General features: G+C 35.4%; 2 protein-coding genes across 4 annotated transcripts; both read right to left on the reverse strand.

Annotated features, from left to right (window-relative positions):
* Positions 1-4499: 4499 nt before the first annotated feature.
* E2F1 (E2F transcription factor 1) lies at positions 4500-11770 on the reverse strand. Of its 2 annotated transcripts, none has more exons than XM_089050387.1 (14): positions 11329-11770; positions 8517-8709; positions 8270-8329; positions 8049-8134; positions 7886-7974; positions 7705-7759; positions 6759-6811; positions 6627-6677; positions 6435-6483; positions 6246-6311; positions 6080-6156; positions 5718-5940; positions 5206-5272; positions 4500-5097 (listed from the first exon to the last, which is right to left on the reverse strand). In XM_089050387.1, the coding sequence occupies exons 1-14, from the start codon at positions 11518-11520 to the stop codon at positions 4964-4966; spliced, it is 1395 nt and encodes a 464-aa protein (XP_088906513.1). In that variant the 5' UTR covers positions 11521-11770; the 3' UTR covers positions 4500-4963. The 2 variants fall into 2 exon arrangements, with proteins under 2 accessions (XP_088906513.1, XP_088906509.1); XM_089050383.1 differs by having other exon boundaries at positions 8517-8706; positions 11329-11718.
* Positions 11771-13158: 1388 nt separating this feature from the next.
* Positions 13159-15744, reverse strand: LOC103343981 (aspartyl/glutamyl-tRNA (Asn/Gln) amidotransferase subunit B). 2 transcript variants are annotated; one of them, XM_089043874.1, is made up of 2 exons: positions 15590-15744; positions 13159-13586 (listed from the first exon to the last, which is right to left on the reverse strand). In XM_089043874.1, the coding sequence occupies exon 2, from the start codon at positions 13565-13567 to the stop codon at positions 13334-13336; it is 234 nt and encodes a 77-aa protein (XP_088900000.1). In that variant the 5' UTR covers positions 13568-13586; positions 15590-15744; the 3' UTR covers positions 13159-13333. The 2 variants fall into 2 exon arrangements, with proteins under 2 accessions (XP_088900000.1, XP_088900001.1); XM_089043875.1 differs by lacking the exon at positions 15590-15744 and adding an exon at positions 15232-15566.
* Between the last annotated feature and the right edge of the window lie 103 nt (positions 15745-15847).

Genomic DNA, 15847 nt, shown 5'->3' on the forward strand with positions numbered 1-15847 from the left:
CTCATTGTGTTGTATACGTTTGGACTGAGTTACATCACACATGAGAGGACATGTTGAGACTATTATCTCACATAGGAAGTATAAACATTGCATTAATAGTTTATATAATTTTGGACCTCTTTATCGATTATCAATTGATTTTGAGTTGAATACTGAAATTCTAACAACAGTAAAAGTAGTGGCGGATCCAGGATTCAAAAGTCAGTAGGCGAAACTTACCTTAAAAACTCGACGGTACGCAGTGAATTTTATTGATAAAAATAAAAAGATACACCTAGTTAGGGGGGACGTAATGAGCCTTACCCTCAAATATGCCTATCTATACATAAATAAATGCTTAACAAAAAAAACAAGAAGTAAATGCAATGCAACACAAAAACTAAACTATTTTAATCTAAAATTGTACCCTACGAGGCTTAGAAATCTTAAATTCTTCAATTATCTCTTCATTATCGATACTATTAGCAAACTCTCTTTCAATGTGGAGAATCATGCAATCAGCAAGGAATTCATCAAGCTATGGTGCTTCGAAGTCTATTCTTAATAATTCTCATACATGAAAAAGTTCATTCCGTTGTTGCTGTAGAAACAGGAAGAGTCAACACCAACTGAATCAATCTGTAAAGCAAATGGTAGTTTTATGCCAAAGTTGTTTTCACCAATTGTTGACATAACTGAGGAAGAGTGGTGAGGTCCTTAAAGCAGGGAAGACGATGCATATCATTTTGAAAATACCTCAACTCAATTTCCAAACATTTTAAGTCACTTGGACTGAAATCAGCAGGATAAAATTTCTCAGCAAGTTTACATAGATGCCCAATATTGAATGATTTGAAGGAATTACGAGGATCCAATGCTGAGCCAAGAATAAGAAGTTCAACTGTTTGATCTGGAAATCTGTCATTTAACTCCCTCAACATGCAATCTATCACATCATTAAATACATCAATGCGATAGTAATGTTCAATTGTAATAAAACATCTCAACAAAAAATCAAACAATTTCTCATAATAGCATCAATGAATTTAGTCAAACATTAACATACCAACAACAAATCAAACATCTCAATAATGCCAACATCAAATCAAATATCTCAACAAAATTCTTAAAATCAAAGACCTAATTAATTTCAACAAAATCCCAAAATTATATTTCATTCCTAATTAAACCCTAGAAAACTCAATTTCAAATTAAAATTAAAACTAAGATGCATACATTTATTTTAGGAATAACCTAATAGAAGAAGATAATTAAAGAGAAGAAATTAAGAAGAATACTCGTTTCCTTGTATATGAGAAGAGAAAAGAAGAGGTTGTCTAGTGTCCACGATTGCACAGCATAGCCAAGACTTGCGTTGACAAGAAGCTCTCCCGACTCTGTCTGGAATTGCACTGCACAACCACTATTTGGCTTCTTAAGTTATATTCTTTCTTTTATTAAAGTTTGACTGGGCCATTCATAATATGAGCTGGCTGGTTATAATTTTTTATTTTTTATTTTAAGTTTTTTAAAGTTTGAGTGGGCTTGTGCTGTGGGTTTTATATGGATTGGGTGGGCAAGAGTGTATACCAATACATGGAATGGATATCAATTACATAGCTTATATATAGGTTTTTTTTTAGTGAAATATTTTTGGGTAGGCGGCAGCCTACCCTGCCCTGGCTTAAGATCCGCCCCTGAGTAAAAGGGAAAGAGAGTTGAATGTGTTATTGTTCAGAATAAGGAAGCGAAGCTGGGCATGTTGGTTCAAGCCCACGTTTCTACCCTTTTTCTGTTTTTGTGTTTTTGGGTAAAACTCATGTTTCTTTGACTGGTGAAGCAAGAAACCGGCTGGAAGTTGATATAGAGATTCCAAAGGCTTTCCTTGACATGTTTTTAAACGTGCTTATAAATATCATTGCTTTTATTCCCATAGGATAGGGCTTGCCGTCGACCTCTAATTACATAATTTAAATACTAAATCCAACCAACTATTTTTAATACATTTCTGTGTGTGGGTGTTCCATTACACTAAAATAATGCACTATTTCCATAGTGCATCCTCACGCTTTTACATGAGTATAAATAACGTATTAACATCTTTCTGATATCAAATATCAATAAAAAATTACAAATGAATAGTTATTTTAAAGCTTGAAGCATCAGAGTCGCTCTCTCTCTCTCTCTCTCTCTCTCTCTCTCTCTCTCTCTATGAGTCTTAAAGGAAAATTCCATAGAGAGGGGAGGAGGAAGAAGTGTCACTGCCCCTCCTCCTCTTATCTTCTCGTCTTTTCATTTTAAGTTAGTGCAGTGGTGGAAGCCAGGATTTCACATTAGAAGGGGCCTTTCACAAAAATTTTAAAAATAATTCGAATAGGAGTCTTCAAGCGCTAAACGGGTTAATAAGTTAATAATATCATTTCATACTAATTAATAATTTATCCATTTATTACAATCATAATTGTCCTGAATTTCATATTTTAACATGGTTGAATATTAATTTCATCATCTATACTATTAAAGACTCAAAATTTAATAATTTATACTTCAACAGAAAGAAGAAATACAAAAAATGTTCATAAATCCCAATATTAAGATACCCTACTTAGACATGTAAAATAGGGGAAAGGGGAATTCACAAAGCTTAAATTAATCAAAAGAGGAAGAGAAAGAGAAAAAAAAAAGAGTCTTTACTCCAAGGAGCAAACGTATAAGTTATGAGTAAAAAATAAATAAAATGAGAGAGGGCCTGGGCCCACCCTAGTCCTTAGGTGGCTTCGACACTGGGTTAGTGAATAAATCCACTGGGGCAGTTTGAATAAAAAGCCTCTTGTAGTGGTTTACCTTGCCTTGTCTTGCTCTGCCCCTTTTCTGTTGCATTACTACTATGGTCATTGCCGATGATGTTGTTGTGTTAATACCTTTATTTCTTCACAAGGTGGTTTATGACAAGGCCTTCTCTACAGTTGTTCGATTGGTCAATGTTGAGTATGGTGTTCTATGACTCACTTGTCAAGTTGGGTGATTTTTGGTTCCTTATTTAGTTAGAATTTTAGTTACTTACCAATTATTATTTAGTCCTATTGTAATAGAGATTTATTTCATATTGTAATTTAGATATATTTTTTGTTTTATTTAGGGTTAACACTGTTAAATTCAGAGAGACGGGTCATCGGCCCACTACCAATACCAACAACACTGATATTGTTCCCAACTTAACCACTTACAAAGCCCAGTAGGTGTGGGGTTTTATCACAAAAGGTCTCGGTGATATTATTAGTAGAACCATTAATTATATATTGTATTTTAGTTAGTAAAGTTTCCGATGTGGGACTCATATTCTTCAACAATTTCTTCTAAGTCATGGTTAGATTGAAGTACCCCATCACTCCTTTTAGTCTATGTTCTCAATCAAATCCTACTCCAAAACGCCGCTCATGTTCTTTAAATTTGATTTTACATTATCTTTGACGGAGGTTGCTTCAAATCACCCAATTGTTCTTTGGTAAAATTATTGTTTTCGTTTATTTTGTTCGCTCTTATACGTAGGTAGATCGCTGAAAATCATATTTTCCCTAGATCTATTACAAATGCGGTGATGGGTTTGGCCGGGATGCGCTTCTTCAGGTGGTGGTGGTAGGGATTGTTTAGGCTCATGGGTTGATTTAGGATTTTGGTTACATTGGGTTTGTGCGCTTTATTTGGACTTATGACTAATTGTGGTGATGTGAGCTAATAGTTTTAGTGCGGCTTTTGTCTGCGTTAGTTTTGCTTTTAGCAAGTTAGTTTGTTGCCGTCTTGGGATTGATATTTTAGATGTCTTTGATTGTACCGTTAAAGTTTATCTAATGAAGTTTCTATTTGATAAATAAAATTTAATTAAATATAAAAAAAAATATTTCTGATCACAGTACCATACACTTTTCTCACTTAAATTTTAGATTTTAACTCTCCAATTTACCTGTGCACATCTTATTTCCACGCGCTTTCTGATCATATGCTGCACACAAGGCTGCATCTCTCCAATTAGGTTTCTTCCAACAGTGGCTCTCACTCCCATTGTAGCCAGATGGATTAGAAAGAAAGTCGAAAAGGAGAAGTAACTTCTTCGGTTACTTAATCCATAAACAGGAGTTTTGCTTGTAAAGTTATGGTTTATTCCCTCGTTTGTAAAATCAGCTGTATGATTTCTCAGTCATCTTTTTACTCATCTGCCAATCAATGGTTATATATTATATACTTTCCCAAGTCTCTTGGAGTTTATACAATGGAAATTCCTCTCGTGTTAACGGGTTGTATACAAAATTGCAAAGTCTAATATCTAAGTGTTTGAACTCGGAGTTTCTACAATGCAACTTCAGTTTAGGTGATTGAGATGGTAATCATGCAAAATGACCGCCTGGACTTGGGGCATTTGAAATCACATGAACAAGAATGGAGTAAATTCAAATTATAAATTGATGATCAATGGCAAGACCCAACCCTTTTGCAGAGTATTTGGGCATCACAAAATGTGGTAATTCTAGTTCAGAAAATAGCTCATCGGTATTATTCAAAACAAAACGAGGCATCAGAACATAAATCCTTTCCTTTTTTCGGGTCCTGAAACTACCCGACATTCTCCCTATCCAACCTTATCCAGACTTATTACTAGACAGTCTACTGTCTACTTCACTCTGGTTAATACAAGAAAAGCCTGCTAATTCTAATAATATACATGATGTACTAACAATTGTATCCTCTTAATTATTAGCCACCGTCTCATGGATATGTATATTACATTAATGTACAACAATGCAGCTACCTCCATCTTTGGTTCCACTGTTCTTTTGTTCCTCAGATGGATCCTCCGGGAACACTTACCGGAACCTTCAACCCAACCTCCGCCGGTGAAACAAATACATGAGATGGTTGGACATCATAGGTTCTCAGAAAAAAAGAGTGCACTTCTGCAATTAGATTCAGTAAGAATCATTTTTAGGTTTCAAGTCTTAGTACGGTTGGCAGTAGCCGGTACTTGAGTAGAACTGGATGGCGGAGTTTGCGGCTGTGGTGTGCTGACGTTAACCATGGGATAATTTTCATCAATTGCACCCAACTCATTCCATACAACCCCAGCTATAGTTGATAGTTAAGAAATTCAGTAGACATATTTTGACCACTGAAATATTGACCCCAAATAATAATAAATGGAAAGAAAGACAACATCTTTCAGGACAAGGATACGTTCTGTTCTCCACATGTCTGTGATACTAATATCAGCATCTGATAAAAGCCAGTAATCTGCATCACTCTGAAAAAAGGTAACAGAAAATGCTCACACTGTAAGTCAAAGTTATTTTTTCCTCAGTACAACAAAAAACAATTTAACATGTCACACCTTTTTTTTTTTTGTAAATGATTTTTTTTTTGCCATAATGTGTAAAGGGTCATTTAACAAGGTACGAAAAGATACCTATTTGGCTAAATAACTAGAACTCTAGAAGATGTTTTGCAATTAAAATAGGATTAGCAGAAGTATCTAATGAAAAGGGAAACTTCCATTAAAATTTTGTTAATTCATGAAATACTAGTTTTCAGGATAATTTTCTACAGACATCTCAAGAGCATAATATGATACTTGTGCAGAAGTATTCTTCCCAGCCCCACTAAAGGCAACCAATGAAGAATACATTTTTTTTAGCATATTGAATCTTTCAAATAGGCAATGGTAAAATCAACTTGGAAGCCAAACTTACATCAACATCTGAGGGAACAATCTTCATCATCCCACTCATGATGTCCTGGGAAGCAGTGGGATCAGCGCACATTCTATGATCATCTGGTCCCTGAATTTCAACATCCTTCCCTCTATTCTCTGTGACCATTGTTGTAGCTGGGTTTTCATTAACCCCTGAACTTGAGGGGATGTCTGTAGGTACTTCAACACCATTAATCTCCTCGAACTTCTCCTCAAATTGACTAGCATGAGAGAGAGAGAGAGAGAGAGAGAGAGAGAGAGAGATTACTAAAATTCATTGTAATTCTCGACTATGCAAGCAGGAGAAACCATTCACTGTTGCTCTTAAAGTAACGATAATGTCCTATGAAACAACAATACCTGACAAGGTAGACATCTATTGGACCCATCGTGCTTCTCAGGACCATCCTGTATCTCCTTTGGGGATAGTCAACAGCCTAGTACATAATACAAAAGTTTGATTGAATATTAAGAATGTACAAGGCTATAGAAATTTTTTAATAAGTAATGTTTTGTCCTGAACTACCTCATCAGGATCTGGGACTTCAAGAGTGGTGCCATGTGGAGCTTTAATTGCTATTAAGGTTTCATTCTGATAGAAGCAATAAATCGTACGTTCAGTTTAACAACATAGAGGAGAACATTTTGTTAGAAAATACAGAGTGGGGAAGAATGATAATTGCATTGATGAGAATAGCAAACACCAAAACTTTACCTGCAAGCAAGGTAAGCCCTTGATGTCTTCTTCAGTAACAAAAAGCCATCTACCAAAGTAAAAAGGAAAACTGAGATAAGTGTTTGCATAAATTGCAACAGGGTAAGCTAAAAATAGAATGTTAAAAACTAGCCAGTGATGACCTTCCATGGAATGTAATTGAATACTGAACATTAAAGGATAAAACTTTACTTCTTATTGCTTTCATCTTCGCTCAGGTCCCTCAACCTTTCCTGCATTTCTCTGGACAATTTAATAGCTTCAGCACAAAACAACAAATAACAATAGGAAAGAATGAAAAAGCAGCATCAGCCAAGGATTAACCTTATTTGCTGATCCAATCTGCGCTCCTCATCAGATAGGTTTTCAACTTGTGCCTGGGATAAAAAGGAAATTGTGAATGAGGTCACATCTGTACTTCAGAATTGGCAAACATTATTTTTGCTATGACGTGCAATGAATAGTTGACATATGTTATGTATGATCCATTGTCTCTAGTCTTAATCAACCATGACACTAATCTTAGGAAGCACAAGCAAACAAAGGCCTTGGAAACTCTTTCCAACCAATAACACAAATCTTGCTCTTTTCATGACAGTCATTGAAATTCAAATGCATCACACAAACTTGGAACTGGACAAATGTGGACTGAAATCTAGCATGATCAACCAAAAACAAGTCTTGTCAAAGTAATCTAATCAAGAAGGCAAATCTTGCTTTGTCATGCCAATCATTCATATCTGAATGCATTAGGCTGAAAAATGGTACTGGACAAAACATGCGGACTGAAATCTAACACGCTTAACTATTCGAGTCAAGAACATAAAATCCCGCTTTGTCATGCCAGTTATTCATATTTGAATGCATTGGAACTGGAAAAAACATGTAGACTTAGGTAACATGACCAGTAACGATATCATGCTAAAGTTCAAATATGGAAAGCAATTTCCACAGAAAACCCAACCAGTCAGTAAAAGGGATGTTGACTTCAGATTTATATGGTTATTTACTTCCTTGCAAGTAAATGCAGCCTTTTTAATCAGCTAACACTTTCAGTCTAGGTTTGGAATCAACAATGATAGTTAGGTTGGGGACTGGTGCGTCCAAAAAGAAGAGAGAACAGAAAAACAACAAATAACAGGACATAATAGCACAAACACCAACAGCATTGGTACTTTTAAGCAAACAAACATACAGTCTCAAAAACTGAGCCAAGACTAAGCTATCCAAGCACAAGCATGCCAAGCAACAAGTTCACTTTTTTCCGTACCTGTAAACTAGGATAATTTTCGTCCACGTCTCCTGTCCTCGAGACATCAAGTCCCCTAATCAACCAATCACTCAATTTTGAGTAACTTCTAATGTACAGTGGATAATTGAATATTTACAACTTAATAAAGTGGAAAAATAGCTGTTAAAATTTCAGGAAACAAATACAAATAATCCCTTACTTCCACTGAATTCTATTTTTGAGCTTCTTTTCTATGAGACCAATTCCTTCAAGAACATTTGTTATATCATAAATCCGCCTCTTTTGCACCTGCATATAAAGAACACTTAAAATTTACAGATCCTTGACATAGAATACATTACAACAGATAGGAAAGTAGTCACCTCTAAAGTATCAGCAGCATTATTGAGATCCAGAATACCATCTTCCGCATGTTTGATCAGATTGATAAACTTTTTTGTTAAGAGACCTGAATGGCAATAATAGGACATTGCCATAATATTTGCACAACAAATGAAAAAATTAACTTGCTTTTCTGATGAAGAACCTAAATAACTAAATGATAAAATCAGTTAACAAAAAACATAGGAAATCGTTCTGTTACCTAGGGAGCTGTCAAAACGACAAGGTCCGGCTGGAGTAAGATTAGCCCCAGAAGGAGAACCTGTCAATTATACAGATTAGATGGGAGTATCAAGCAAACAAATCCCATAAATTCTCATAGCATCAGCTAATTCATTCTTTTCGGAACACAACTAATCCATTCTTCAAATCTCAATTAAACCTTACCTCGCATATATAATAGAACTACAAGTATGGGAGCACACTTGACAGATTTAAGTAACACTCACCCACATTGGAAGCCGGAGTCTGGGGTCCAGATCTGCTACACTTTGTCAGCCTTGATGTTTTGTTTGCCTTTCCCACCTTGCTTGACACAGGAGTCTGGAGGGGGCTGGTAACTGCTTCAGTATATCCAGTAGCAGCTGTCCTATCACTAGACTCAGCTTCGTAATCTGCTGCATCACTCTTCCGTTTTAGCTGCTAATCCACCATTCAGTTTATTCAAAAAATTAGCATCAAATGAACAAACCATATCATATAAGTAATTATAAAATGAAAATAATTGATCAATTGAAAATACATAATGACTATGAAGAGAATGATTATTATAATTACGCATACAGGTACATTAGCTGGAAAGATGTTAGCACATCATCCAAACCAATCTACGTTTCCAGCGGACTATGCTCTACAAAGAAAACTGGAAGCTTCCCAACTTATAAATTGGAACGATTCATAAATCCATAATTCTACAAATACATGCTAATCTCTAGTGCATTCTAACATCTGCAAAGCCACATCAGAGAAATAAACATCATTGCTATTAAGGTAAAACCAAATGTTTTTCCTTTTCTTATTTCCTAAACCATCTTAGATAATTTACATTTTATAAGTTTCCTCTATAAATATCAGATTATTCAAAAGTGTGTACCAAAAACCTTGTATTTGATACATGAAGATTCATAATAAACAAGAGTCTAAACAGTACAACCCCCAGCATTTACATGCCAACTCCCAGACGGTAAGTCAGCCAAGAAGGCATCATGAACTCCTTTAGAATACATGATTATTAAATAGAATAAACACCGCATATCAAGCAACATTTCAAACTTTATTTTTTGAATAATTTAATATGTATTCACACTCAAATACAGTAAACATGGGGGGGTAATCATAAGAAGGAAAAGCGAAAGAATCTTGGGACAGCCAGCCAGTCTACAACAAGGGTGCAACTGTATCAGTGTCCTCAAGAAGCATGCCCTAAGAAGAAGTGAGGCAGGCCCTTCACGTGAAGAAGTAACTTAAAACTCTTAATATGGACCCGATGCCAAAAGACAAGAACTAGAATAGAAGAAAAGATTAAATAGGGACAGCACTGTTCCCATTCCAAATAGTCTATTATCTTCTGTTGTAAAAAGAACCACACTTTAAGGGATGTATATCTTTGTTGGCAATACATTAGATTTCTATGAATAATTATTGGGAAGAAAGGATACATCAAGAGGAAAAGAGAATATTAAAAGTTACTCTTCTTCTTGTTCTTTTGTTTTTCAAAATAGTCTCAAGTCTGACTTTGCCTCAGACAAGGAAAGCTTCATCATGTAAGTGTGTAGATACTTATGCTGCTATTTCCAATCTTTTTCAGCCTCACTTAGATATAATTAGGCATGTCACACACAAAAGATTACGAGAACATACTTGCAAAAGCTCTTTATGAAGCACAAAATCGTGTATACTGCTATGATCGATCTGTGGTCAGCTAACCTCTAGCATCCCTCATTAGCAGGTTAAGACTGGTATTTACTACCAACCCGTAAAATTGGCACCATTGAGCACTTCAAACCATACAGGAATCCAGAGGCTGATATGTACTAAATTATTCAGTCATCTACAGTGATTGTAACCTAGTTCAAGATAGTGAGGAGAGATTGGTCTAACAAATACCAAACCCAACAAATCCAGTGAGACACAGACAGCTTCTTTAATTTTTCTAACTTTTGTTGTGTATTGAAAAATGCATTGGGTGTGCTTGGAATTGCTTTTGGCAGTGTCTGCTTAGTGTTTGACTGAACTAAAGAACAAATGATTCATGGGGTTATAGGAGTAGTGATTCCTAGAGAAATGCTCAATAGCTGTTTACTCAAGAAGCGCTTCCAAGTGAATATGTAAGGAGAAGCACTTGGGTTTCTTCTAACAAAAGTGCTACTGAGCAAAAGCACCTCCCACAGAACCACTCCAAAATTAGATTACGAATAGATGCTAGACAATCATTTCAACTTTCTCAAAAGGTAGTACTGCCACTAAAAGATCACGCCAGCAAGTATATGTAACATAGAACAGTAATAGCAACTCTATAAATCATACATATTTCATCGTGGATTCAGAAACTTTAATGATACTGGCCCAATGAAACAGCCAACTTGGGAAACAAAAACCTACCTCAATTAGTTTCTATACATTCAACTCACCAAAATACTACTCGTAACGCAAGCAAAGTACAAAACATGCCAGAGTGTAAATCGATGCACTTGCCATGCAAACACAAGTCCACTAGTGAATGTAAGGGGTCCAGGCATAATAGGATTTTAATTTCTAGATTGTAATAAAATACTATAGGTGCAAATGTAAACAGCACCGTTGACGAATCATTATTTGCACCTAATTACCAAAAACCTAATGTGCCTTTTCATTCTTTTCCTCTTTTACCAATAAGATCTGCCCTTGTTGATTGGGAGTGAAGACTACCATAGTTCAGATCTTATTCTTCCCCAACTGTAATCACACCAATAGAATTTCCATACCACATACTTCCTCGATCATGTCAAAACTGATATTAGGAACAACTGTAATACACACTAATACAATCTTCAATTTCACCTAAAATCACAATTATTAACATAAAAACCAAACAATTTCCACGAATCCTAACCTTTAGTACTAATTCCAATAACTAATTTCAGTAAACTAAAACCCAAATGAGTAATTACACTCACTAATCAAGCAGATCTCCAACAAAATAGTCCAAAAAAAATAAACACATAAATACATAAACAAATAACAGTAAAAAGAAAAACCAAGATTAATGAGACAAAAACTCACAGAGGACTTAACGTATATGCCATAAGCTTCTGAATCAGTGAGTTGGCGAGGGTCGGGAACGAAGCCGTGGTAGTCTGCTGTAGCTGAAAACGGCGGTTTCATGGAGGAGAAGGCGAGCTGCCGCTTGAGGGCCTGCTGCATGATCGGCTGGGGCGGTTGAGCCGGCGGGTCATGAGCCCGAGAGCCCGACATCCAGCGACCCGAACCGGATTGTGGGTTGGGCGGGTTTTTTTTTGGTGGGTTTGGTGGAGGGAAGGAGAAAGAAAGAGATCGAGAGAAATTGGGAGGGAATTGAAAATAAAAAAAACAAAAAGAAAAAGTGGGGGAAGAAAATGGAGGGAAAGTTTGGAGGCGAAGGTGGGGGGAGTGGGTGAGAATGTGAGATCTGGTGTTTGGGAAAAATAAAAAAGCGGGAGAGAGAGAGAGAGAGAGCAGAAAACGAGGGAAAGGAAAGAAGGAGGAATTTGGTTCGGATATAGATATGGAGGAAGCACTTACCCTCGTTTTTCTTTTTCTTTTTATTATTTGCTTATCAAAGAATGGTTGATTTATTAGATATGGAGGGAAGCACTTACCCTCGTTTTTCTTCATTTTCAATTGAGTTTTGAAATTATTTGTTCATTGATTTTGTAAAACACAATTGGATGTCGAACGGTTTGATTTGTCTAATTTTTTTAAGGATGATTATGAATGAATCTAAAAATGGATGGTTTGATCATAAAATTGTAGAGTATTAATACCAAATAAAATTATTTGAGGATCAATATATATATATATATATATATATATATTTTGTGTTATACAAATATGTCTAACCAATGTTTTTAACCAAGCAATCTCTCAAATTTTTTATATAAAAAAATTATCTTAATTTTAAAAAGGAAAAAGAAAAACAAACAATTCAATGGTGTGAAGGACTTTTGGTGTTTGGGCCCAAGTTGAAGTACATGGGCTTGAATTTGGGTCTAATTTATTAGACTTCAGCCAAAAAAAAGAAAAGGGATACTGTCTTGAATAATATAAAGGGCATTTTTATCTGAGTAATTTTTGTAGGCTTCGAGTACCATCTAATGTACACATGGAAGATGTAAAAATATTTTCCAATACACATAGTCCATAAAAATAAAAAATTTCAACATGTCATATGTATATTGGATGGTTACAAAAATTTCTCCATCTCAAGACCTATACTAATTTTGCATGTAATTGTTAACATGTCACCCATATATAGATATGAAATTGGTTGACGTTGCCCTTGTGTGAGCGCACGGCTGTGGGTTTTTTTTTTCCCCAATCCATGTACATATCTTGATATTATCGATATTGATGCTTTGTCCAAATGTTGATGAAGAGAGTGAAATTCTCGGCGCCAAAATTTTTCCGATATTATCCTTGGAATTATCGATAATTAGATGGATAGATTCCAAAATACCTTCTTCCTAAAAAAGCGATAATATTAGTCATTTTCGTTGATATTATAGATATTTTAGACCTTGATAAGAACCAATTTCCCAGCCCGGGAAAGTTGTCAGACCAGCGAATGATATGTTTTTTAATACCTAAATACCTTCCAATTGCACTTTTGGTGAATGCCCAAAACAGAAGAAATAGCTTCTTTTGTAGGTCCAATAATTGACGGATGCGTAAAAGATATGTAAATGCGACTTGGTAATGATTTGTAAACCTGATGTGATGTTGCTAGTCGTGGTGAACATGAGAAACTTTCATATCATGAAAATTCAAATGTAAATAATTTTGAAGCATCTTCCAGATTGTATGGTTGGCGTCTTATTTTTATCCTAACTCTAATTTAATTTCTCCAAACTCTAATTTTCATCAATCAGTGGTTTGAGATGCTTCATTCAAATAAAAATTTGTGGTATCTTACAACTCATGCTATGTACTCAAATTCCAATCCAGTAATACTAAACAATGATTTAGGTCAAAGGAAATCTTTTTTTTCCCCCAAATATTTCTTTTAAGTACATCACCTTCACTATCTATTCTACTTGAATAAATGGGCTAGATCAGGATCAGCCAAGTCCACATCCAACCATCCATTCAGATGCATGTACTCAATATAATGATCTGGGGGCTTCACAGCACGAGGTTTAGCTGGTGTAAAGCCGTGAATCCTCTCAAGATCTCGAGCAAGCCACCTAACATATGTACGGTCCAACGGAGGAACAACTTTCAAGAAAATTTCTTCGCTTTCTTGCTTCACAGGCTTGTTTCCCATGTTTGGAGAACCTGGCCAGCTTCAGAAATGCAGTCAGTTAGTTGATGGCACATAAATTTAATCAGTGAAAAAACAACGGCACAACCTTTATTTCCCTTTCTGACTATCTAAACAAAAAAGTCATGTTAAAGTTTGTAAAAAAGGAAGACAATCATGTAAGAGTTTTGCAGGCTGCATCGAGCCACAGTTTTCTAATATAGCATATGTGAATGGAGCAAACACATGGGTGGATTAGTAATTCGCTTATAATTTTCTGTGTCTAGGCTTTTAAGATTACACAAAGACTAATGCGAATAACTGAAAAGTCCTGAGGATTTGGAAAAATCACAAGTACCAACACAAAAGTTAAAAATTAAGATTAAAAAAAAAAAAAAGAAGTCACACAGCATCTTTAAACCATATGATCTCAGCAGCCTTCTTAAACACTGTTTCTTAAAATTTTTGACCAATTACAAACATAATCTTAACAGTAAGTGTAATAACAGTATAAGTTATATGCTGCTTCAAAAGATTGCTAATGATAAGTCTGAAACAAGGCACCAATCTTTATGCACATGCGGCTAAATCTATGAAAGCAACTTATACATTTATAAATCCCTAAAGGTTGCTGGCCCATCATGCGAACAGACCATAATTATATGACTACCATGCTTATAGAACATTGCTGTTTAATTTCTACTTTCTCTGCATGAAAAATAGAAAGACTGTTCATCTTTTCATCTGAGAAAACATTACCATGTCACTGTCAGCAGAACAGCGTACAACAAGTTAGATACTCATTCAAATTTCTTAAGAGGCAATTGACCAAAACATACTTTCAATGTTAGTTCTAGGGGATGATTAGTCAGAAGCCAAGTAAAACTGAGTGGTTCTCTTTCTGTAGAAACGGCAGAAAAAGATAGGAAAAATACTAAAATTGCCTTGGAAATGAAAACTGTTAAGGTAATTGCAACTATCATGGAGGGCACTTGCTCCTCTCAGTAGAGTGTGTAATTCACTGATAAAGTACTCATATATGACGCTCCTCTAACTCTGACAGAAGACTTCTCATTAATTTAGTTTGTCTATCCATGTCTAACAGTGCACATTATCAAGGTCCTTTAAATACGTACTAGCATTTAGTTCCTTATCCTACATAGTGTAGCTATTACTCCAACAGTCATCAGAAGCTAAGTGGGCAAATATATGTGGACACTCACAAATTGCATGATCATTTCATTCTAGGTAGTCTACTGTGTCCCACACCTTTTTCAATTGGAAAATCATTTAAAAAGTGAAAAAGCAAAATCAACAATCCAAGCAATGCTAATGTCCTTTTGAGGCAAAATCAATAATCTAAGCAATACTTGTCCGGAACTTCCATTGCGAAGGAAAAGCGAAAAAATGTTCTCATTTCGAAAATCATCTTGTAGGATTCATATTTGGCTTACATGAAAATAAAATTTTAAATGAAACAATTGTATTACATAAAAAATATATCTTATCATCAGTACTAGTTTCAAAACCGGTACATGAGCACCCTCCCCCTTAGAAGTGACATGCAGGTATTTGCAATATGACAAGAACATGCTATAAATCTGAGTGAAAGATCACATACTAAAATCTGATAATGGAAATAATTCTAATAAATTAAACACTGAATCTATCAAAACTGATCCACTCACTAAGATGAGCAAGGCTATGCCCACCTGAAGTCCTCCCACAGCTAATTACGAAAAGGTGGAGAGATGCTATGGCTCCCTCTCCTAAATGAAACAACAATATAATAACCAATCACAGAAGAAATTAATGCAAAATAGACGTAACCCAGATATGGGCAATCAAAATGGAAAATTTATATGGCATTCTGTTCCAATTCAAACAAACCATTTGCAAAAATCACCAAACTCAAACTGAAATAAGCAATGAGGAAGTCAAGCACCCAAAAACGAAATGAACCAAACTCAAACTGAATTTGGACTTGAAAACAAAGAGAACAATAAGTACGGAACCGTAAGCCAAGAATAATTTCAGTCCACTTACCAGACAAGAGCTTTCTCAAAACAAGGAGAAGATGCAAATTCGGAAGAACAAGAGAGACCGTAATCCTCTTTATCTTCGATTTTATATATAAATATTTTTATTTCTTGAAAATGGAAGTTCTCGTAGCATCTGAGTCGGGTTCAAAAGACAACTAAAACTCTCTTCTTTCTTATTGTTTGGGCTTCTTTTCCTTTGTAATTTGAGGCCCGAAGCCCGAAGCCCAAACAGAAACTATCTTCTATCTTTTTCTTTTTCTTT

The sequence above is a fragment of the Prunus mume genome, linkage group LG1 (genome assembly GCF_029339155.1).
Source record: "Prunus mume cultivar Tortuosa linkage group LG1, ASM2933915v1, whole genome shotgun sequence".
Taxonomy (NCBI): Eukaryota; Viridiplantae; Streptophyta; class Magnoliopsida; order Rosales; family Rosaceae; genus Prunus; species Prunus mume.

What these genes read in the sequence shown, in the direction of transcription:
- E2F1 (XM_089050387.1), bottom strand. Translation starts at nt 11,520, where the DNA reads ATGTCGGGCTCTCGGGCTCATGACCCGCCGGCTCAACCGCCCCAGCCG. An exon ending in TCGTTTTGACAGCTCCCTAG is followed by an intron (nt 8,135 to 8,269) that starts GTAACAGAACGA and finishes ATTGCCATTCAG; the next exon opens with GTCTCTTAACAAAAAAGTTT. An exon ending in ATGCTGCTGATACTTTAGAG is followed by an intron (nt 7,975 to 8,048) that starts GTGACTACTTTC and finishes CTTTATATGCAG; the next exon opens with GTGCAAAAGAGGCGGATTTA.
- LOC103343981 (XM_089043874.1), bottom strand. Translation starts at nt 13,567, where the DNA reads ATGGGAAACAAGCCTGTGAAGCAAGAAAGCGAAGAAATTTTCTTGAAA.